The 22,788-nt window shown below is 56.4% G+C and overlaps 2 protein-coding genes across 8 annotated transcripts; one reads left to right on the forward strand and one right to left on the reverse strand.

The window, feature by feature from the left end:
- Window positions 1-75: 75 nt before the first annotated feature.
- Window positions 76-1,461, reverse strand: MIEN1 (migration and invasion enhancer 1). Its single transcript, XM_082373537.1, has 4 exons — window positions 1,305-1,461; window positions 1,104-1,201; window positions 613-689; window positions 76-525 (listed from the first exon to the last, which is right to left on the reverse strand). Exons 1-4 carry the CDS (start codon window positions 1,391-1,393, stop codon window positions 442-444), a joined length of 348 nt encoding a protein of 115 aa, XP_082229663.1. The 5' UTR covers window positions 1,394-1,461; the 3' UTR covers window positions 76-441.
- Window positions 1,462-6,369: 4,908 nt separating this feature from the next.
- Window positions 6,370-15,178, forward strand: GRB7 (growth factor receptor bound protein 7). Of its 7 annotated transcripts, none has more exons than XM_082373483.1 (15): window positions 6,370-6,682; window positions 10,242-10,388; window positions 10,815-10,971; window positions 11,086-11,239; window positions 11,423-11,579; window positions 11,706-11,827; window positions 11,925-12,002; window positions 12,294-12,431; window positions 12,770-12,880; window positions 13,084-13,182; window positions 13,482-13,562; window positions 13,675-13,791; window positions 13,956-14,016; window positions 14,149-14,236; window positions 14,342-15,178. In XM_082373483.1, the coding sequence occupies exons 3-15, from the start codon at window positions 10,820-10,822 to the stop codon at window positions 14,802-14,804; spliced, it is 1,821 nt and encodes a 606-aa protein (XP_082229609.1). In that variant the 5' UTR covers window positions 6,370-6,682; window positions 10,242-10,388; window positions 10,815-10,819; the 3' UTR covers window positions 14,805-15,178. The 7 variants fall into 7 exon arrangements, with proteins under 7 accessions (XP_082229609.1, XP_082229606.1, XP_082229610.1 ...); XM_082373484.1 differs by lacking the exon at window positions 6,370-6,682 and adding an exon at window positions 6,718-6,951; XM_082373480.1 differs by lacking the exon at window positions 10,242-10,388 and having other exon boundaries at window positions 6,371-6,682.
- The last annotated feature ends 7,610 nt before the right edge of the window (window positions 15,179-22,788 follow it).

A 22,788-nucleotide genomic window follows, 5' to 3' on the forward strand; every position in this document is an offset into this window, starting at 1 on the left:
TGGGCTGGCCTCTGTCTCCCTCTCCTCCCTTCCCACAGTCCCAAACTGGACATAAAAACACACACTAGTGGGCACTGGTGTTTGCAGTGCCACTTTATTGCCAATAGCTGACATTGCCTGGGGTTAGTGGAAAATAAATTAGAACTATGGTAGCATCTGACGGGTATGGCTAAGCTGGAGAGGGGAGCAGGTTTTTGTGGGCACTGATCCTGGGAAAGGGGTATAAGGTGGCTGTAGAAATGTCCATGGAGAGGGTCTTCTCTTTCACCCCTAAGACCGCAGAACCCTCCTGGTACCCAAAGGGGCAAAGTGGAGGCCAGGGTCCCTTAGCTACAGGGAGCTAAGTGCGGTGAAAGAGGCAGTAGGGAGCCCTCAGCAGAACCAAAGGGGCGACCAAGGCTTGGATCCCAGAAGAGAGCAGGAACCCAGAATCACGTGTAGTCACAGGATGACGCAGGGAGGGCGGCTATTGGTGATCTTTTCTAGGGGTTCTCCGTTACTGGCTCTTCGGATGGCCTCAATGAGCTAGAGGGCAGAGATGTGGAATGGGATGATGCCTTCACTGTAGGGTCAGGGTGAACCAGGGGTCTTCCCAGCATTGCAAGTACTCACATCTTTCTCATAAGGAAAGCCTCCATTCTCCAGCTTGGAGAACACCAGCTGTCCATTGATTTCGATCTCAAAGGCCCCTGGTATTAAATAAACGGATGAATGAACTGTATGCTGAGAACAGGCAAAAGTCAGGGGAGGCCCTCCACACTCAGACTTAACACAGGCTCCTCCTTCATGTCCTTCACGGGCCCCATCCGCTTCCTAACCCTGGGTCAAGCCAAAGGAACATAGGGAGGCATCACCTGTGTGTCCTTCCTTTGAACTTGGCTTCGTAACTCAATAGAGGGTTCCCTCCCCTCCAACCCTACACTTCAGTCTCACCCGTTTTTCCCAACAGGCTTCATCTGTAACCCCCCCTCACTCAAGTTACATGGACATTTTACTATGTGCCAGACACTGCTGGACACTATATAAAACAGCCAATGCCAGAGCTAGAAAGTGGTAGAGCTGGGATTTAGAACACTGACTCAGCAGGTGTTCTGAGGCCTCACCTGTGCCCCCCAGGCGCGACTCGATCTCGATGCCAGGATACTGCTCCTTCACGGCACTCGCCAGCTCCAGGTAGGTCGCCTCGAAGCCGCAGGGTTCACTAGGGAGAAGATACCTGAGGTCCGCTTGGGTTTCGGGGACGGTACCTCCGGTGGACCCACCCTCCTCCGGCCCGGATTCCCCCACTGGCCGGAGCCCCTCACCAGTACTCAACCACGATGCGGACCCCACTGCCCGGTTCGACCTCCCCGGGAGGGGGCGCTACGGACGCCGGCCCTGTCTCCCCGCTCATTACTGCCGGCTCCCCACTGCAGCTGCTTCCGGGTGTGACGCGACGCCGCAGGCACGTGACGGGGCGGGGCCGCGCGTTACATCCGGGCGCCCCCTTCAGGCGGCTGCTGCTGCTTTGTTTTGACACTGTCACCAGCTGGAGAGCTGGGCTGGGAGGATGGGTCCAGACCAACTTTCCTGGCCTGCGTTCCCAGCGCCCGACTTGCCCCGCACCTAGTGTCCGCTGGACTGCACGGTCTTATTTAATCTAATGACATGTCTTAGACTGCAAAGCGCTTTCCAGTTTAAAAAAGGAAGAGAAAGTGGGGCAAGCGGACCCAGGGCCTGGGGTTGGGTGATGGTATGGAGTAGTTGCCATTTCTCACTAGCTGATAGCATTTTATTTTATTTTATTTTTAATTAATTAATTAATTAATTATTTTGGCTGCGTTGCGTCTTCGTTGCTGCGCGCGGACTTTCTCTAGTTGTGGTGAGCGGGGGCTACTCTTTGTTGGGGTACGTGGGCTTCTCATTGCGGTGGCTTCTCCTGTTGTGGAGCACGGGCTCTAGGTGCATGGGCTTCAGTAGTTGTGGTGTGCAGGCTCAGTAGCTGTGGCACACGGGCTTAGTTGCTCCGCGGCACGTGGGATCTTCCCTGACCAGGGCTCGAACCCGTGTCTCCTGCATTGGCAGGCGGATTCTTAACCACCAGGGAAGTCCACATGTCTCTTTTTGAATTATGGTTTTCTCAGGGTATATGCCCAGTAGTGGCATTGCTGGGTCATATGGTAGTTCTATTTTTAGTTTTTTAAGGAACCTCCATACTGTTTTCCATAGTGGCTGTATTAATTTACATTCCCACCAACAGTGCAAGAGGGTTCCCTTTTCTCCACACCCTCTCCAGCATTTATTGTTTGTAGATTTTTTGATGGTGGCCATTCTGACAGGTGTGAGGGGATACCTCATTGTGGTTTTGATTTGCATTTCTCTAATGATTAGTGATGTTGAGCATCCTTTCATGTGTTTGTTGGCAATCTGTGTATCTTCTTTGGAGAAATGTCTATTTAGGTCTTCTGCCCATTTTTTAATTGGGTTGTTTGTTTTTTTGATATTGAGCTGCATGAGCTCCTTGTATATTTTGGAGATTAATCCTTTGTCAGTTGCTTCGTTTGCAAATATTTCCTCCCATTCTGAGGGTTGTCTTTTTGTCTTGTTTATGGTTTCCTTTGCTGTGCAAAAGCTTTTAAGTTTCATTAGGTCCCATTTGTTTACTTTTGTTTTTATTTCCGTTTCTCTAGGAGGTGGGTCAAAAAGGATCTTGCTGTGATTTATGTCATAGAGTGTTCTGCCTATGTTTTCCTCTAAGAGTTTGATAGTGTCTGGCCTTACATTTAGGTTTTTAATCCATTTTGAGTTTATTTTTGTGTACGGTGTTAGGAAGTGTTCTAATTTCATTCTTTTAACTCTTCATTGCCGTGCGCGGACTTCTCAGTGCGTTGGCTTCTCTTTTTGCGGAGCATGAGCTCTAGGCGCGCAGGCTTCAGTAGTTGTGGCTCGCGGGCTCTAGAGCGCAGGCTCAGTAGTTGTGGTGCACTGGCTTTGTTGCTCTGCGGCATGTGGGATCTTCCCGGACCAGGGCTCAAACCCGTGTCCCCTGCATTGGCAGGCGGATTCTTAACCACTGCACCACCAGGGAAGTCCCTTTTTGTTCATTTTTAATAGGATTGTTTGTCTCTTTAGTGTTGATTTTTAAGAGTTCTTTATATACAGTTGGCCCTTGAACAACACAGGTTTGAACTGCATGGGTCCACTTATATGTGGATTTGATCCAAGGTTGATTGAATCTGTAGATGGAAATGGGATAGGGAGGGCTGGCTCTAAAGTTATACTCAGATTTTCAACTGCTCAGGGGTCATCGGTGCCCCTAACCCCTGTATTGTTCAGGGGTCAACTCTATTCTGGATACAAAGTCCCTAATCAAACATACGACTTGCAATTATTTTCCTCCAGTCTTCCACAAGTTGTTTTTTTTAATTTTCTTAATGGTGTCTTTTGAAGTGCACAATTTTGAAATTTTGGTAAAGTATAATTTATCAATTTTTTCTTTTGTCATTTGTGCTTTTGCTGTTGCATCTGAGATCTCTGCCTGACCCTAGGTAGGAAGATTTTCCCGCATAATTTCTTCTAGAAGTTTTATAGTTTTAGCTCTTACATTTAGGTCTATGGCCTATTTTGAGTTAACATTTGTACATCATATAAAGGAAGGATCTAAATACATCTTTTGGCATGTGGATATTCAGTTGTCCCAGAACCATTTATCAAAAAGGCTATCCTTTTCCCCATTGAATTGTCTTGGCACCTTTGTCAAAAATCAATTGACCAGGGACTTCCCTGGTGGTCCCGTGGTTAAGAATCCGCCTTTCAAACCAGGGGACTTGGGTTCGATCCCTGGTCGGGGAACTAAGATCCCACATGCTGCAGGGCAACTGAGCCTGCACGCCACAACTAGAGAGAAGCCCGTGCTCCGCAAGGAAGAGCATGCGTGCCGCAACTAAGACCCAACACAGCCAAAAATAAATAAATAAATAAATAAATAAATAAAGAGTTGATATTAAGGAAAAAAAAAATCAATTGACCAGAAATGTAAGGGGTTTTACTTGGACTCTTGATTCTGTTCTACTGATCTATAAATCTATTCTTTTTTGTTGTTGTTTCTTTTTTTATTGAAGAAATTCAGGTATCATTTATACACAGTAATACACATCCTCTTGAGTGTACAGTGCTGTGAGTCCTGTTGTACATCCGCCACCATGACCGAGATACACACATCTCCATTACCTCCTCATAAGCTCCTCTGCTGTCAACCCCTCTCCCTCCTCCCCAACTCCAGATCTGCTTTCTGTCCTTAGCATTCTGCCCCCTCCAGAAAGTCATATAAATGGAATCCTATAGCCCTCAGCCCTCCGAGTCTGGCTTCCCTCTCCAACCTATCCTTCAACATCCAGAGTGATTTTTCCAAGATATAAATCTGCCTGCTCCTCTGTGCCTCTACTTCAGCCCAGATGGACCCTGCAGGGTCTGGCCTCTGCCCATAGTTCCTGCTGGTCTGGACAGACAGGATGGATGGCTCTTAAACCCGGTTTACAGAACAACCACCCGAGGGCTTGTCAGTACCACACATTCCTGGGTCTTGGCCCCAGAGACCGAGATTCAGTAGTTGGGGAGGGGCCCAGGGATCTGTTTTTTTATACAAGCCTAGGGAGATTTGGAGGCCGTGGTCACAGGCCACGCTTTGAGAAACAGAGCTGAGTACAAAGTCTTTCCCCACACTTTCCACACCTGCTCAGCTGCACCTGTGTGGCCTCCTCTCCTTCCTTCTCCACTCCACTCTGCCTCCGCATGCTCTGTCCCGTTTAGTCAAGGTCTTTGGCACTTGTTCCATTATCATGAAAGGTGCACCCCCCCCCCAACCCCCGCCACTTCCCATCCACCAATCCAAATCTCCACTCTGCCCCAGACAACTTCCCCTCTGCTCAATTGTCACTTCTACAGAGAAGTCTTCCCTAACTCCCTGGGTAAGCCATTCTCCCAGCATAGTTGTCTCCTGTCATTTCTTTCTTTCTTTTTTTTAAGTTAATTAATTAATTTATTTTTGGCTGCGTTGGGTCTTCGTTGGTGCACACCGGCTTTCTCTAGTTGCAGCGAGCGGGGGCTACTCTTTGTTGCTATGCGTGGGCTTCTCATTGCGGTGGTTTCTCTTGTTGCGGAGCACGGGCTCTATGCGCACGGGCTTCAGTAGTTGTGGCTCGTGGGCTCTAGAGCACAGGCTCAGTAGTTGTGGCATGCAGGCTCAGTAGTTGTGGCACGCAGGCTCAGTAGTTGTGGCTCGTGGGCTCTAGAGCGCAGACTCAGTAGTTGTGGCTCCCGGGCTCTAGAGTGCAGGCTCAGTAGTTGTGGCACACGGGCTTAGTTGCTCCGCGGCATGTGGGATCTTCCCGGACCAGGGCTCGAACCCGTGTCTCCTGCATTGGAAGGCGGATTCTTAACGACTGCACCACCAGGGAAGCCCTCTCCTGTCATTTCTTATTATTTGTGTGATTCTTTGATTAACACCAGTCTCCCTGATTGGGCTGCATGAAGATAAGGGTGGGGTCTGTTTTGTTGCTCACTGTATCCCCAGTGCCAAGCATGGGGTTGGCATATACTAGGTACTTAACAAATATTAGTTGAGTGGATGAAGGAATGATTGAGTGGGTTGTCTACTGTGTTTTGCACAAGCTGTCCAGTGGCCCGGGTGACCATGCCCCCTCCCCCACATCTTTGCTTAGTCCACTTGTACTGGTTTTTCCAAGGAAAACCCAGTTTGGAGAAAGTTGAGCCTGGAGCCACTCCTTCTTGGTCCCCCAGGGCAGACCTCTTATCACCCCTATGAATTGTTGGTTAACCCACTGTCACCCACTTGGGCTGGGAGGCGGCTGCTGCCTTTGATCTCAGCCTTCCAGGCCCTCTCTCCACCCTTGTGTTTGCCTAGTGCTGAAGGAGAGCGCTAAGGGAGTCCCCTGGCACCTGGCCAGAGTTTTCCCCAAATCACTCCTCCCGCTATGAGACCTTGCCTAACCCCTTCGATTTTAGAAGGGGACGCTGAGACCCTGGACCTTGCTTAGAAGGGAAGATACATGCTGGGTGCCTCTGAGGGGCCAGGGTGCAGCCTGGTGGCCAGACTGTGGCTGGAGGTCAAGGGGCAGGCTATGTTGCTGGACTCCCTCTGGCTGGCTTCCCTCTTTCACAGAGTGCCCTTTGCTCCAGGGGGTAGGACCCTGAGCAGCAGACAGGCCCCCTAAATTGGCCAATGAACAGACCAGGTTTGGGGAGGGGAATGGGGAAGAGTGGGCAGGGACATTTCCCCTGACTTTCCAGGCCCCAGTCCCTCCCTCCCAGGTCCTGAGGATCCTAGATCTTCGCTCTCTCGAGGCTGTTCAGTTCGACTGTCTCTCCCCTGGCACCTGCTAAGAAGGACAAAAACAATCCCAGCCAGCATAGAGTGTCAGGGAGTCCCCGCCTCTCCTCCTGTGCTTCCTCCTCCCCTGCCCCTCCTTCAGGCCCCGCCCCCACCTGCCCAGGATAATTTGTTTCCTTGGGCCAGGAGCCTGGACAACAGAAGCTCAGCCTGGCCCCACTTCTGCGTCCAAAGTCAGGACACCCTCCTACCACCTGTAGAGAAGAGGGAGCGGATTTGAAATCAAGTCCAGGTATCTGATGTTCCTAGACAGAGCCGGACTTCGAACCCTGTGTCCTGCTGGGGCTCCTCCAGGTAAGGGGACCGAGATCGGTCCCAGACGACAACCTGCTCCCACCGCCAGCCGCACCAGGGCCCCAGGCTGTGCCAGTCTCAGGGCCAGGAGCTGGCTGGCCGGATGCCCAGGTGGACAGGACGGGCGGCCTCCTGGCTCCCCCTCCCCTTCCCCCCTCAGTGATGTCAGGCCAAGGGCGGGGACAGGAGGGGGACAGGTAATTAAGGGCTTGGAGTCTCCCTCCCTAAACCGGTGGCCCCAGCCAGGTGTACCAACACCCAGGGTCCAGGTAAGGACCAGAGCGGACACTTCATCTTGGGGGCGGGAAGCACCGGCAGATGCAGGATCAATATGGAAAAAGATTCGGCCTCCTGCTGTGTTGCTCTAGCGGCCTCGCTTTCTCTTTTTCTCCAGTCTCCCATCCCGCCCCCTCCTCACCATCTACCCCCGGTGTTTCCCTATTCTCATTTCCTGTTCTGCCTATTCCTTCGTCCTTCTCCGCGTCTCCCCCTCCCTAACCTCCCCTACCCCAAACACACTCACGAACCAGCTGATGGGGCCGGGGAAGCAAGATACCAGATTCTCTCCCCCTGGAGACGCGGCTTTCCCGCTGAAACTAGCTCCTCCCCACACTCCCAGAAAGAGAGCTAGGAGAGGAGTCCGAGTACCGAGGGAGCTGCCCCAGGTCTCTCCCTTGCTCTGTCTGACTTGACCCCAGTTTGAGTTCCCCCCAAGTCTTTATTAAAGACAGACGTCTCCGCGGGGGCAGCGGGGCACCCTCCAATTTGGAGGGCAGTAAAGGAGAGGGATTCTCTTAATTTCTAGAGCTCCGTCTCTCTGGATTGTATCCTGACTCAGGAACACAGGGCCCTGCCCTCGGGTGGGAAGGTGGGTGTGGGGCAGGCCCGGGGGGCGGGGGGTGGTCTCTTCTGGCTTCAGAAAGAAGTGGTCTCGGCAGGCTGGAGGGCTAGATGCTGGGGGATCTGCAGCTCGGTGGGGCCTGGGGAGAGTGTGTGTGTGCGTGCGGGGCGGGGAGGGCTGCCTCGTCTGTCTGAATAGGCTGAGGAAAGACCCGGTCCGAGTCTGGGTCTCCCTGGCGCGTTGGGGATGGAGAATGCACCTGCCCGCCATTGTCAGGCCTTGCAACCCACTGCCCCTCAAGAATGCCCCCTCTTGGTCTGCCTGTCCTGGACTCTGCTCTCCCCTCTCCCCCTGATATCCTGCTGGGGAGGCCCCCCGTGAAGGCTAGCAGCCTTTAATGATTAACTCCGCAGACATTCTAGCATTCTTCCCAAATTAAACTTTAAAAGAGCTGCCCCCCTGACTCCCATTGGGCGTTTTTTCCCTAGTTAGGGAGTGGGCGGGGCCTCAGGGTCCGGGGCCCTCCCCGCAGCTCCGGGTCATCTAGGGGTTTCCCGCCTCCTCACCTGGGCCCTCACCCTAAGGGCTCCCCCACGGGTAAAGCCTTTTCCCCCCAACACTGAAACCCGATGGGGGCGGGGCGTGGGGTCCTGGGCCGGGCCGGGGCCTTCCCGCCACCTCCCGGCGCTTCCAGCCCCTCCCCCCACCCTGGGAGGTACCGAAGGTGGCCTTGTTTTCTACGAGCCTCATACACTGGGCCCTGCCACCCGCCCTCGGGGCCAGCCAGGTGGGGCAAGATTCAGGAAGTAAACAAGGAGGCTGAAGGCCTGGAGGACGGGGAGGAGGGTGGGGCCGGAGCCGCCAGGGCACGAGAGGCTACTGGGGAAGCCGCAGCTGGGATTCGCAGTAATGAGGGGACAGATTGATTTGGGGGGTCGATTTCTTCAATATAACCTTCCCAGGGCCCCAGTTTGAAAGCTTCAGATCTCTTGGCGATGGGGGTGGAGGCTGCCCAAGCGGGACAGCTAGGACCCCGTTCCGGCTCCCTCTTCTCTTTGGTCCCGACTGCCCCATTCCTGTCTTGCCTTAGAAGGGTCTGGAGAGCAGGGTGGAGGGATCTGAAGGCTAAACCCATCTTGAGTCAGCCTTCCTGCCCACAGAGGCCAGACTCTAGTCTGACTTAAATCTACCCTCTTCCCTTCCAAATGCTGCCCAGATTCCTCTTCCCTCTGGGATGGGGGAGGACCCAGTCCTCTGGGTCCCAGACCACCCCACTGTTGGTCTCTGGCTTCCTGGAGGAGGTCGCTCCTGCAACCCCTCCCCTAGTCCTCCTCGGAACGAAGTCACCAGGGCTGTCTGCCAGAGGTTAGACAGGGGTGCGAGTGGAGTGTTGATGTGCTGGTGTCTCTTGATGTTCGATGGTGGGGGTGTCTTCCCCTTCCTGGCAGGACCCTCCCTGGCTCTCTCTCCTGACCTTTCCCTGTCTGCCTGTCTGTGTCTGTCCTCTTGTGTGTCTTGACTTTCTACTCCTGCTCCTGAGTACACTTCTGGCCAGGACACCCAGGAGAGTGTATTAATTAGAAGGACCCTCATCCCCCAGGGGTGATGAGGATGAGCCCCATGGGCCAGCTGAGTCCTGGGTGCTAAGTGTGGGCAGCAGCAGCTGCCCAGAATGAAAGTCTGCTGGGCCCCAGACAGGAGAAGGAGCGCTGCATGTTTCTTTGGGTTACTTTGGGTGCACTAGGGGCACCCCTGAGAGGTCAGCTCAACTCCAGATGGGCTTCTGAATCCAGGCCAGGCCTTTCTTCTCTCCCTCCTGGGTGAGGGGGCTCCTGGGCTGGGTGGTGGCTACTGGGGCCCATTGCAGGTGCCACCTGTGCTGGAGGAGTTGGAGTTAGGCCAAGGGTGGGGAGGAGGAGATGATGTCAGAGGAGCCTCAGCGGTGCCCCCCCACATACTCCTCCTCCCCCATCCTGTTCCTGGCCCCTCCCCCATTCCTCCCAGGCCAGTAGGTTGGGGGCGGGAGTGGAGGGGGTGGGTAGAGGCAGGGTTGTTTGTGTTTCTCCTAAGCCAGGAAGTTGTGCAGATGAGTCAAGGTTGAATGGAGAGCCCCAGGCAGTGCTGTCCCACCCCACCCTGACTCACCTGTCCCCAAAATCTCCTCATGCCCTCACTTAAGGGTTGGGGACCTGCCTCATCCTGGGGAGGTCAATCCCAGGTTTCTTAGGCACCTAACAACACTGGCCCAGTGTCTGGAGAGCAAGCAGGGGCCTGAACTGTGAGTCCTCCCAGGTCCTCCCAGGTCTCAGCCCAGCCAGAAGGGTCTTGGTTCCTGTGGAGGAGGGGCCTGCAATGCCTCTACCTGCTAGTGGGCTTCTTTGCCCCATCTCTTCTCTCCTTACTCGTCCAGGATGCCTGTGTAGTGCCTGTGGGGGATAAGACATGCGTAAGATCCTGGCCTTGCCTGGGGTGGCCGGGCATCTTCAGACCAGTGGGTGGATAAGACAGGTGCACAGTAATTGGCGCAGAGGCCCAAGCACAGTGCGGAGAGGGAGCCCTTCAGTCTGAATGTGGAAAATCCAGGAAGGCTTCTCAGAGGAAGTAGCTAGGCATTGAGGCCTTAAGAAAGTTAGGCAGGAGGAGGGGCCTGGGGAAGGCACACAAGGTTTGGGGGCTGCTAGGGCCAGGGCCCCCAGGCTGGCTTTCTCCCTCCCACAGCAGCTGAGCCCGCCTCCTGCCCTCCTGGTTCCCGTCCTTCCGCACCTCCTTCTCCCCTTCTGTGCATCACTCAGCACTTGGGCAGGCGTTGCCACAACAGGCTCTGACAACAAAGCACTGGAAAAACCTGGGGCAGAGCCCAGAGGAGTGAGTGCCCCACGTTCAGAAAGGGTGACACCGAGACCCTGAGCCCCAGACCGTCTTTGGTTGTGGAGTCTGTTGCTGTTGCCTGGCTTGTGGTGGGGGCCTCACAGCTCTGCCCCGGGCACCCTGGGCCTAAGGAAGAGCGCTGGACTTGGAGCCCAGACGCCAGGCTCCACTCCCTGGCTCACCTGTGATGGGGCAGCCATGCTTCCTTCTCGGGAACTCAGTGTCCCCTTTAGTAAAATGGGCACAATCTACCCTTCCTCAAAGGCTCCAGGGAATGCCAGTTAGGGGGGAGCAAGGAGGTGCTGTGTACACTCCGGGGTCACCTTGACAGCAGGGTGAAGTCGGGAGGTCTGGGTCCTCTTGGCCCCTCTCCCTAGGACAGGGGCACAAGAGCAGCTGTGTCAGCCCCCTCTTCTCCCTCAGATGTCATGGAGCTGGGTCTGTCTCCACCTCATCTCAGCAGCTCCTCAGAAGACCTGTACCTGGCCCCTGGGACCCCTCCTGGGACTCCCCCGCCTCCCGATGTTCTTCTGTCTGGGGAGGTGAAGAGGTCCCAGCCTCTGCCCATTCCGACCAGCAGGTAAAATGGGGTGACGGCTGAGGGAGGCCGGGGGGCAGTGGTCAGCACCGGGGTAACGCACAGAAGCTTGCAGTCAACTCCTCACTCCCCCCTCCTTCCCCCCACACCGCCCAGGAAACTTCTTCGACAGGAGGAGCTGCGATCAACCTCTCTACCCTCCATCCCCAACCCCTTCCCCGAGCTCTGCAGTCCTCCTTCACAGACCCCCATTCTTGGGGGGCCCTCCAGTGCAAGGGGGCTGCTCCCTCGAGACACCAGCTGCCCCCATGTGAGTTGTTCTGGGAAAGAGAAGGCAGGGAACGTGGGGTGCTATGGGACAGGGGTGGATATAGTGCCACCTCGGAGGAGGTGGGGGGATTTGGTCAGGGATCCCTGAGGGTAGAGCAGACGGGGGATGGGAAAGAACCATCCTTTGCCCTTCCCCGAGTCTTCTGCCGTTCCTGGGGCACAGGTCATAAAGGTATACAGCGAAGATGGGGCCTGCCGGTCAGTGGAGGTGGCAGCGGGCGCCACGGCTCGCTACGTGTGTGAGATGCTGGTGCAGCGATCTCATGCCCTGAGTGACGAGAACTGGGGGCTGGTGGAGTGCCACCCCCACCTAGCACTGGGTGAGTTGGGGTGCAGGGGGCTGCCTGGCCCGGGAGTCAATGCTTCACACCTTGGGCTAGGCCGGTGGCCCAGCCGGGAGGCCTCGTTGGTCTCCACTGACCCCTGCTCTTTGCCCTTGACCCTAGAGCGGGTCTTGGAGGACCACGAGTCGGTGGCGGAAGTGCAGGCTGCCTGGCCCATCGGCGGAGACAGCCGCTTTCTCTTCCGGAAAAACTTTGCCAAGTACGAGCTGTTCAAGAGCACCCCAGTGAGTGTGTGTGAGGGGGGGGGGGTCTGGGCACCGGGACACCCTGATCCCCACCCTGGACCCTCAGTCCCTGACTCCTGGCTCCTTTCTCCCCCAGCACTCCCTGTTCCCAGAAAAGATGGTCTCCAGCTGTCTGGACGCACACACGGGCATATCCCACGAAGACCTCATCCAGGTGAGGGGACACCCCCATTTCACGGCACATCCATGACTCTGCAGGAATGCGCAGTGCTTCTTGGCCCTTAAGCCTGTGCCTTCCCTGTTTGGGGTGGAAAGCCCAGCGCAGCCCTAAGTGACTGTGGACAAGTCACTTTCTCTGCCTGAGCATCAGTTTCTTTGTTAAATGAAGACAATAAATGTATGTGGAGCACCTCCTGCCATAAAGGCAGGTCCTGGGAAGGCCTCTGTGTGTGTGTGTGTGTGTGGCCACCTCTAGGCCTCTCACCCTGCTCTCCTCTGGCCTCAGAACTTCTTGAATGCAGGCAGCTTCCCAGAGATCCAAGGCTTCCTGCAGCTACGGGGGTCAGGACGCAAGCTTTGGAAACGCTTCTTCTGCTTCCTACGCCGGTCTGGCCTCTATTACTCCACCAAGGGCACCTCCAAGGTGAGGTCTTGAGGGTGACAGCCCCAGCCCCTCAGATACCCCATCCCTGGTCCTTCTAGGAGCTGCCCTTTCTCTGTTGGAACTCCTGGACCTTTCACCCTCTAGGCCCTGAGACCCACAGCTGCTCCTCTTTCCCTCCCAGCTTACCTGCCTCAGGAGTTAGCAGTGGGAGAGGCAGGTGAACTGAGTTCAAGTCCTGACTCTACTTCTATGTGCTGTGTGACTTGGGGCACTTCTCAGCTCCTCTCTGGGCCTGAATTCTCCCCAGCTGGCTTAGGGGGGCAGTGATGGGGGATAGGGTCTGCCTTTACCAAGTCTTGCTCACTTGTGCTGTGCAGGATCCGAGGCACCTGCAGTATGTAGCAGATGTGAATGAGTCCAACGTGTACGTGGTGACCCAGGGCCGCAAGCTCTACGGGATGCCCACGGACTTTGGCTTCTGTATCAAGGTGAAGAGCCTGGCCTGGTCTGGGAGAGAGCAGGAGCTGCTCAGGCACCAGGATCCTACCTGGGGCTTCTAAGCTCCCTCTGGGACCCCCAGACTCCTCTCCCTGCACCCTGCCCTGCCCCACGGAGATGGGAGACGGGAGATGGGAGACGATCTTTGGTCCTAAAGGCAAATATAGGACCAGCCAGTTTCCTCTCCCCGCAGCCAAACAAGCTTCGAAATGGCCACAAGGGGCTTCGCATCTTCTGCAGTGAGGATGAACAGAGCCGCACCTGCTGGTTAGCCGCCTTCCGCCTCTTCAAGGTGAGGTCCTGGCACTGGCTTGGGGGGCTGGCCCAGCCCTGAGGATCCCTGGCGTGAGGGAGGGGTTATAGCTCTGCCCTCAGGAAGTCTCCAGAATGAGGGGGCATCACAACCTTGCTCTCTCAGAATCCTTGGTCCAAGGCTGGAGTCTCAGCTCTGGCTTCAGGAAAGCCCCTTATCCAGGGGCAGAGATGTAGCCCTGCTCTTGGGGAGCTCTGGTCTGGGTCGGGGGTGGGCGCCACAGCCCAGCTCCCAGCACCTGCTTGACCTCCGGCCTTCTTTCTCTCTCCACCCCCCAGTATGGGGTGCAGCTGTATAAGAATTATCAGCAGGCCCTGTGCCGCCACCTGCGCCCACCCTGTGTGGGTTCCCCGCCCTTGGTGAGTGTGCCCAGGGGTGTTAGTGTGGGGAGATGGGGGAGGCACCCAGGCCCCGTGCCGAGGATACTTGGGTCCTGTTTTGACCCGTCCCCCCATCCTGTCCAATCTGCAGAGGAGTGTCTCAGACAACACCCTGGTGGCCATGGACTTCTCTGGCCACGCCGGGCGTGTCATCGAGAACCCCCGGGAAGCTCTGAGTGCCGCCCTGGAGGAGGCCCAGGCCTGGAGGGTTTGTACTGGGGACCTGCTCTCCACGTGGGTTTCCATGGAGCGGGAAGAGGAAAGCGAGGGGAGAGGGGAGGCCCCCAGCTGCAGAAGGAGTCTCTGTATTCTTCAGGGGCTGGTAATACCCCAGCCACGCCCTGACCCCCCGTGTCCCCCACTGCTCTGCAGAAGAAGACGAACCACCGTCTCAGCCTGCCCACCCCGAGCTCGGGCACGAGCCTCAGTGCAGGTGGGTGAGGGCCCGCCGTCCCCAGGGGTGGGGACTGCCATGGCTTCTCTGCGCACGCCTCACGGTGGGGGGGCGGTTAGAATGAGGGTCCCCGCCCTGGAGTGACCGCCCCTCCGCCTTCCCTCACCCCAGCCATCCACCGCACCCAGCCCTGGTTCCACGGACGCATTTCCCGCGAGGAGAGCCAGCGGCTCATCGGGCAGCAGGGCCTGGTAGACGGGTAAGGGGCAGGGCTAGGCAGGGCAGCAGCGCCGGGGACAAGAGAGACCTGGGTCAAGGTGGCAGCCGTGTGTCCTCGGGTAATTATTGCCCTGTCTGCTGGCAGCGTGTTCCTCGTCCGAGAGAGTCAGCGGAACCCGCAGGGCTTTGTCCTCTCGCTGTGCCATGTGCAGAAAGTCAAACATTACCTCATCCTGCCGGTGAGTAGTCCCAGGTTCCTGCTGCAGTGGAGATGCAGGACTCCCAGCAACCCGTCCTCCTCACCAGGCCCCCTCCCCACCCTGGCCCCCAGTGTGCCTCGGGTCTCCCGCTCTTTCCTTCCTCCTGCTCAAGCTGTAAGGACCTCGGCCCTGGCCCAGGGAGGGAGCTCATTCGGCCCCGGGCCCCTCCCTGACCTGCCACGCCCTGTGGCCACACGCCAGAGCGAGGCGGAGGGGCGCCTGTACTTCAGCATGGACGAGGGCCAGACTCGCTTCCCCGACCTGCTGCGGCTTGTGGAGTTCCACCGGCTGAACCGCGGCATCCTGCCCTGCTTGCTGCGCCACTGCTGCACCCGCGTGGCCCTCTGACCACCACACAGGCAGGCCTGCGTCTCAGCGCGCTCCGGGCTGCCCACCCACCTCCGCTCCTAGGGTGGACTCACAGGGGGCAGAAAGTGGGGCCAGGGTCATCATGAATGGCTGGGGGCTCCCCCACTCCGGTTTCCTACTCTGCTCCTGGCCTCCCTCAGGCCGAAAGTGCTCCCCGCCCGGTCCACCCTTAACTTCTCCTTAAGGGAAGGCACTTGGGTGGGCACCTCCCCTTCATGGCGCTGCTCTGGGGCAGGGCATTATGGGAGAAATGGGGGCAGCCCAGGTGGTCTTTACACTCCACACTTTGTACAGACTGAGAGGCCAGTTGATCTCTGTTTTATACTAGTGACAATAAAGATTATTTTTTGGTACTCACAGGGGTGAGTTCTGTCTGGCAAGGCACGGTTAGGTGGAGTAGAGAGGAGAGGTGGGCACCAGTCAAGGCCTTGAGAATGTGTCGGATGGATCGAGGCCACATGCTGGCCAAGCCTGGATGTTTCTTGAGGTCCTCTTGGTCATCTGAGAGCTTCCGGTGCCCAGCATGGAGCCTGGCCCATAGTGGGTGCCCAAGGATTGCTTGTTAAATGAATGAATGGACAGGGAACTGTCATCCAGGTGAGGTTTCCTGACAGGATCTAAAGCTATGGAGGTCACTCTAACAGGGCCTGGGAGCTGGAGATGAGTCAGACAGCATCCGTGTCCTTGGCAAGTCCTGGGCTACCTGGCGAGATAAGGAGTCCTGAGAAACGCACGATCTGCCACCACCAAGGCACACGATGGCTCTGTTACCTTACCTCCAACAGGTCCCTGTGACGCACCCCCCACCCCCCACCCCGTCAACCCTCTCCCTCCTCCCCAACCCCAGGTCTGCTGCCTGTCCTTACAGTTGGTTCCACGCCCTCCAGAAAGTCCTATAAATGGAATCCCACAGCACTCAGCCCTCTGAGTCCGGCTTCCCTCTCCAGTCTGTCCTTCAACATCCAGAGTGATCTTTCCAAAATATCACTCTGCCTGTTCCCCCATGCCTCCACTTCGGCCCAGATAGACCCTGCAGGGTCTGGCTTCTGCCCACCGCCCATACCAGTCTATGTTTTTGTCTAAGAGTTTTATAGTTTCAGCTCTTACATGATGGGGGAGCTTTATAAGAAAGGTATCAGACTGGTAACACCTGAACTGCTGCTCAATCTTCAGATCACAAAGAGATAGACCCTCCCTCCACACGTGTGAACCTCAATGGGGTATTATTTTTGCCAAGAAATCAAGCTCCCTGAATCCAATGACTAGTTTATCGGAAATAAAAGGAACAGAGGAACACGTGAAATGACACATGGGGATACAATTACCAAAATCCAGATTGGGAAACTACAGAACAGATAACCCAGTTTCTTCTTCAACGACAAAAAATTACAAGAAGAGAAAAGATGGGAACTCTCTAGGTTTCAAGAAATTTAGACATTTATCAAGCAGATGTAATGTGTTGACCTATTTGATTCAAATCCAAACTAGAGAACTGTAAGAAGCATTTATGAGCAATTGGGGGAAATTTGAACTCTGATGAGATATTTGATAATATTAAGGAATTATGGTTAACTTTTTAAGGGGTGATAGTGGTATTGTGGTGTTTTTTTTAAGTCTATACGTTTAAGAGATTCATTCTGAAGTATTTATGGGTGAAATGATGTCTCAGCTTTGTTTTTAAAATAACCCAGAGGTTAGGGGAGAGAGTGTGAGTATAGTCATAGGTTGACCATGAGTTGACATTGAAGCTGGGTAATGGGTACATGCGATTCATTAAATTATTCTTTAATTTTGTATAAGCTTGGAAATCTAGAATAATTTAAAAAATTTTAATGTAGGATCTCTCCCCAAATCTTTGAGATTGGTTGGGCACGAGGTGGTGGGATCCCATTTTGTAGGTGAGGAAACTGACTCCTCCTCGAGAACTGCCCCAAATCGGTTAGTGGGAGAGCCAGGCCTGGGCCGTTCCCCTGCCCCTGCCTGGCTGACTTCCAGGTGGAATTCCCAAGTGGCCTGTAGGGGGGTCCTCCCCTGGAGAGCCCCCTCCCTTCTCTGCAGCCCTCTGGCTGATGGGAGGTGTTGTCCTGAGGTGACCTTGAGAAGGACCAACCACTACAGCTAGCCCTTGGGCCAGGCTTGGCAGCTCCAGCAGCCACTCGTGACGGAAGCATCCCCAACCCTGGCTAATCCCAGGCTGGGGAGTCAGACCTGTCAGACAGAGATGGGCAGAAAGGCCTCATCCATCCTCAGCCTGGAACCTTCCGGGGTTTACCCTGAAGAACTTACTGCAGCCCAGGTGTGAGAGGGGTACAGATTTTGTTTCTTTTTAGCAGGATTTAAGGAGGCAGGGACCAGTGCAACCTGCTGCCTCCACCTGCTACCTGCCACGGTTCCCAGAACCATCCTATCAGTGGCTGCCCCTTGGGCTCGAGCTGGCTGGTACTGGCTGTGTGCTGGCCACGGATGCCCAGGGCCACTTGCAAAGCATGGGTGCAAGGGGTCCAGGCTGGGGTGAGAGTAAAGGGGTTACAATGAGTCACCTCTTAAGCATGTCCAGGGATTTAGGCTGCATAAAAACAGGACACAGGGCTTCCCTGGTGGCGCAGTGGTTAAGAATCCGCCTGCCAACGCAGGGGACACGGATACAATCCCTGGTCTGGGAAGATCCTACATGCCGCGGAGCAACTAAGCCTGTATGCCACAACTACTGCGCTCTAGAGCCCACGAGCCACAACTACTGAAGCCCGCATGCCTAGAGTCCCTGCTCCGCAACAAGCGAAGCCACCGCAATGAGAAGCCCGTGCACCGCAATGAAGAGTAGCCCCCGCTCACCGCAACTAGACAAAACCCGGTGCAGCAATGAAGACCCAGCACAGCCAAAAAATAAATAAATAAATGTAAAAAAAAAAAAAAAAGCTCTCTTGAAAAAAAAAAACAAAAAACAGGACACAGTGTCCCCTCACAGCCTAAAAGACACAGGGCAGGAGACAAAGCCCTTCTATGTCAATCAGCTAATTGGAGTATGTGAGACAGAGATCATTCCCATTTTATAAATGGGAAACTGAGGTTCAAAGAGAGTCCCCCCTGAGGTCATAGATACAGTTAGGGACAGAGGTCAGACTCAGCCCATCTTGCGAGTGGTGAACACAGTCCTTCCTTGCCCTGTCCTTTTTTCTCTGCCCCCTTCCTTCTCAGTGCCACTATGAGGGACCTGGACTGCTGGGGGACTTTAGAGGTAGCAGCTGGCTCAGCCCTGAGCTGGATACTGGAAATCGGCAGCTGGACATCCTTGGTGAGTGGCTGAGATTGCTGGCTTCCTGGAGGAGAGGCAGCAGTTGAGAGTGTGGGAGACAAGGGCCCCTCAGCTCACAGAGGGACCAGGGCAAGATTCCCCAGCTCTGAGGATGCAGCATGACCCACAGAGGCCAGACAGCAGAAGGGACTGCCAAGGAGAGCTGCAGTGCTGGATAGCGGAGGCCTGTGGTTATGAGGAAATCTGGGCTGGTGGAAGGAGGCGGGGCAGGTGGAAGAAGTAGGGGCTAGTGCCTCAGATAATGTCTTTTCAATATTAAGTTATTGGGTTTGATTATCTTAAAAAATGTGCTTGTTAAAGAACATTTCAGAAACCAGAAAAAGACTTTGGGAAAGAAAAGGAAATTCCCCATATCTCCCCCTGCTGAGGAGGACGCAGGCATTGAGAGAGGGTGATGCAGGGCCATATGCAGGGAGCTGGCCCTAAAAGGCCTGTAGTACGTCGTAGACGCCGGCTCCTGGGGCTCGTGTGGCTGCTGTGAGCCTGGCGCCAAGGTGCAGAGCTGTCCTCGGCAGCAGCTGGGCCTGTAGGAGGGTGTGGCCGCAGGGCCGGCCTCCCTGCCTGCTCAGGTATGGAGGGCAGGGAGGGCCGGTGCCAACTTTCTGGACTCTGGGAAAAGGTGGGCATGATTCTAGGGGAGCCCATCTCTCCTGGGATGTCCTGGGAGGGTCATCCAGACAAAACTCTGGCCAGTTCATTCTCTCCCTGCTCCCCAGACATCTTGGTCAATGAAATCTATGCAGCCTCCAAGTTCATGGGTGGAGGACCTCCTGGCGCAGGCCTGAGGGTTCCACCTCAGGCCAGTGACCCTGCCTGGCTCCTTCCTCTTGCTCCAGTGCCAGACACACCGAGGAGGGAGGGAGGGAGGAAAGGAGAGAGGCAGGGGAGCCCAAGGACACTCAGAAAGATCCTTTCTTCTGAACTGTCTACATGAGCACTTTTCAAGGGTTCCAGCAGGGGTTTGGGGGCAGGTTGGGGAGCTTTGGAGGGAGCACTGCCTTTATATCTGGGGGTTCGGCTTCATGGTGTATTTGGAAAAAAGGCTTCCACTACTGAACCACCTATCTGGTCCAGCAGGCAGAAGAGAGGAGCCAGAGAGGTCAGGGGTTGGTCCAACTTGCACAGAGGTCGGGGAGTGCTGGGGGTCTGTAGCAGAACCTCAGCTTTGGGGCTTGGGTGTGAGGTGTGCAGTAGTCTCTTCAGACAGAGCTTTCAGCTGGGGTAGGGAGTTGCGAGAGGAGGCAAAAGAGACAATCGGATCTTGGGGAAGTTTGATGTTGCAGACTGGCATCAAGAACCACAGGGGAGTGGGTGATCCTGGGGGCTGAGGCTGGTGCTCAGGGGTCCCTCATGATCTCCATACAGGAAGGGGTGTTGGGAAGTGGTACCATTTGGGCTGAGAAGGGTTGTGCTGTACCAGGCCCTAATGAGGCCTGAAATTCAATCTCATGTGGGTTGAACTACGATGGCTTCTAGCGTCCTCTTGCAGGGCCGCGTCTGCCCCAAGGAAGGGGCAGGTTTTTCTTTCCCAGGCACCTGGAGGGCTGTTTAGCCGGAGGTGTATTTTCACGGTAAGCAGTTTGTTTTTACTCGGTTTGGGTTTACCCTGAGGTGGTTCTGGGGAGACTGAGGGAGAGTGGGAAGCCAATGCCACTCTGTTGGGGCCACCACATGGATCCCTCTAAGGTCTCTGTAGTGGCGCTGGGCCCTGTGACCTTGGAGTGTGAGGGGAAGCTGTACGCGGGGACAGAACGGACCACCTGTACCCCCACAGACCCGCAGCCGATGGACTTGTTCCTCAGCATCTACCTGCCCAACACGCGCCCTGAGTTAGATCCAGGACAGGGTAGAAGTGCGCATTCCTACCAGACATACCCAATTTTCCAAAAGATTCCAGGGTATCTCCTTTCTCCCCTCTCCTCTTACATCCATCAGTCCGATACAGGTTCCCACCTTTTGGTTCCCTTCTCCCAAGCTGAGCCATCCGTCCCAGACATCTAAGGGATGAGCTCGGGGTGGGAAGGGGCGGCTGGGTGAGTTGGAGTGAGGATGCAGCCGGGGACCCAGCCCACAGTCGCTCTGGCTCCGCAACACGTGCGCAAGGTGATCTGCACCCGCCGCAAGCCCTTCCTTCCTCCTCTCCCCCCGGAACAACCCGGCCTGCACGCGGTCGCCGGCGCCGACGGGCTCGAGCTGTCGCGGAGCTGCGGGCACCTGTCTCGACAGAGCCCCCTCCGCCTCTGAGGCTGAAAGGCCCGCCGGCTTCGCCAGGGGGCGCGCTTGGGGGGGCGGTGCCTGACTTTCAGCTGACCCGGCCCCGCCGAAGCCGCCGAAGATGCCCCGTCGATCCCCGGGCCAGCGGGAGTAGGCTCGCGCGGCGCCACAGCCATGAGCCCATCCGTCGCGGGGCAAGGGGATTAGTTTGCTCTTCATTGCGAGTCGGTGGGCTGGGTGAAGGCCTCTAGAGACCAGGCGGGTGGAGGGAGGTCTGAACGCTGCATCCAAGCACCGCGGGGCCTCCGGGGGCGAAGACCAGGGAGGACCTCGCGGGCGCGGCGGTCCGGCTCCCTGGGACCCTCTCCCCCGCCTCCCGACTGCCCCGAGCCGGCTCAGCCGCGCGGCTGCAGTGACACCCAGTGGCGGTGGCGGGAAGTGCAAGCGCCTCTCCCTCGGCTCCCGTTGTTAAGGTCCGCGCCTCTCGAGGTTCCCATTTGTGGTTACGAGCGGGCACCCCCAGGGGAGAAGGCCTCGCTTTGCAGACTGCCCGGCGGGGCACTTCCCCTTCCCCTCCCCCAGTTTCCTCCCCAGCAGTCGCCCGAGCGCTGGGAGATCCTGCAAGGCTTCAGTGCCCGGAAGGGCGGGGCGGGGCGCAGCGGCGGCGCTGGGCTGTGACCCTGAGCAGTTTCACTTCTGGATCCTGCTCGGGGTGTGATGGGAGAGTACCTGGGCTGGGGGAGGAGGGGGGACACACGGCTCGCCGAGGTCCAGCGCTCAGGACCCCGAGTAAAGGATGGGTTTTTACTCCTGGGGTGTCACGCGACCCACGCCTTCCTCCATTTTCCATCCCCCCTCCCCGCCCCACGGGTTCCACTCCTCTGTCCCCGGAGCTACCGCTCCTCCCCAGCAGCAGCCGCCTCCGCGGGGGCTGCCGACCCCCGGAGAGGCCCCGAGCGGCGTGGGCGGCAGGAGGAGCGAGCTGTGAAGCCGCAGGCAGGGGGTTAGGCTGCGGGCTGCTGAGACGCCGAGCTGTTTCTCAGAAGTGCCGCTGCCCCTCCCCTCACACCCCCCTCAACTCCCACCTCGCACCGCACTCCTTCCCCCCTCCACCCGGCCTTCTCTTTCCTCTCCCAGGCACCCCCAACACGGGAATCTGGCGTCTGAGTCCACGAAGAGCTAAGAGGACGTCCTGACAGAGGACAGGGGCCCGGGGTTCAGACCCAACCTCACTGCCCATATTCAGAGTCTCCCACCATTCCACTGTCCATCCTTGTCCCCACTCCCCACCCCCAGCTTGTGGGTCGGGATTGGAATTTTATAGAACGGTTTTCTACGACCACTTGGGAAAATCATAGGCCGCCATCACCCTGGCTCCAGCGCCCCACCTCCCTCCCAAAGAGGGAAGGAAGAGGGGACAGAACCTTCTTTCTCTCCTATTCTTGTTTCTGGATGATGGGAAAAGTCTGGCTGGAGCAGTGGGGTTGAGGCCAGGCTGTCTCTGTTGGAAAGAACTTTAGAAATCCCTGACTCCAGGGAAAAAATCAAGGCGCAGAGAGGGAAAGCAAAGTGCCCAGGGTCACCCAGAGAGTGGCAGGGCTGGGACTGGGACCCAGGAGTCCAAGTACCCAGCTGGAGTCTGCACAAGGCCAGCATTTGCTTTACGGAGACTACAGAGCTTTGCTGGATCCACTGACTCTGCCTGTTTTTCCCCAGTGCACAGACAGACAGACAGACAGACAGACACACACACACCCCCCAGGAGTCTAGGGGAGGGCAGGTAAGGTTTGTGAGTGAGAGGGAGGTGGAGGTGCTGAGAATGTGATTCCAGTGGGGGTAGCATAGGGACTGAGCCAACGGAAGGATGAGCCAGGGGGAGGAGGCGGCATCTGCCCCCCCTAGTTCCCATCCACCCCCGGGGCTGTGGTTTATTTGACTAGGCAGTTCTTCTGGGCCAGGGGACCTGGGGGGCTGGGGGTTGAGGGGAAAGGCGAGGTGATGGGAAAAGGCTGCTCTGGGCCTTCCTGCCCCCTCAGTCCTGGGGAAGGGGGGCAATTTACATCACCCGCAGGCCCTCTAACCTCCATTCTTTCCACTGCAGGCTCTTTCCTTGGGTATGTTCCTGTTATTCTGGGGGAAGCTCTGTTATTTGGGGGGGAAGGGAGGCAGCTGCCTACTTCACAGGTCAAGACAGAGTTAAAAACAAAACCGCAGCAAATTCAACACCCCGTGTCCTTCAGGGACTTTCCATGACACCTTCCTTCCCCCATCTCCCCCAAGCCAGGGAGTACCTCCCCAGAGGCCTCCCCACCCCAGGTGCAGTGGCTTTTGGCTTTTATGCAAACAACTGTCTGACCGGGAATGCTCTGCAGCCCGACCTTGTGTCTGTCCTGGCTGCAGGAGCTCCTCTACCAGTCCTCAGCGGTCCTGGCCTTC

Source organism: Balaenoptera borealis (genome assembly GCF_965194805.1).
Source record: "Balaenoptera borealis genome assembly, chromosome: 20".
Classification (NCBI taxonomy): domain Eukaryota; kingdom Metazoa; phylum Chordata; class Mammalia; order Artiodactyla; family Balaenopteridae; genus Balaenoptera; species Balaenoptera borealis.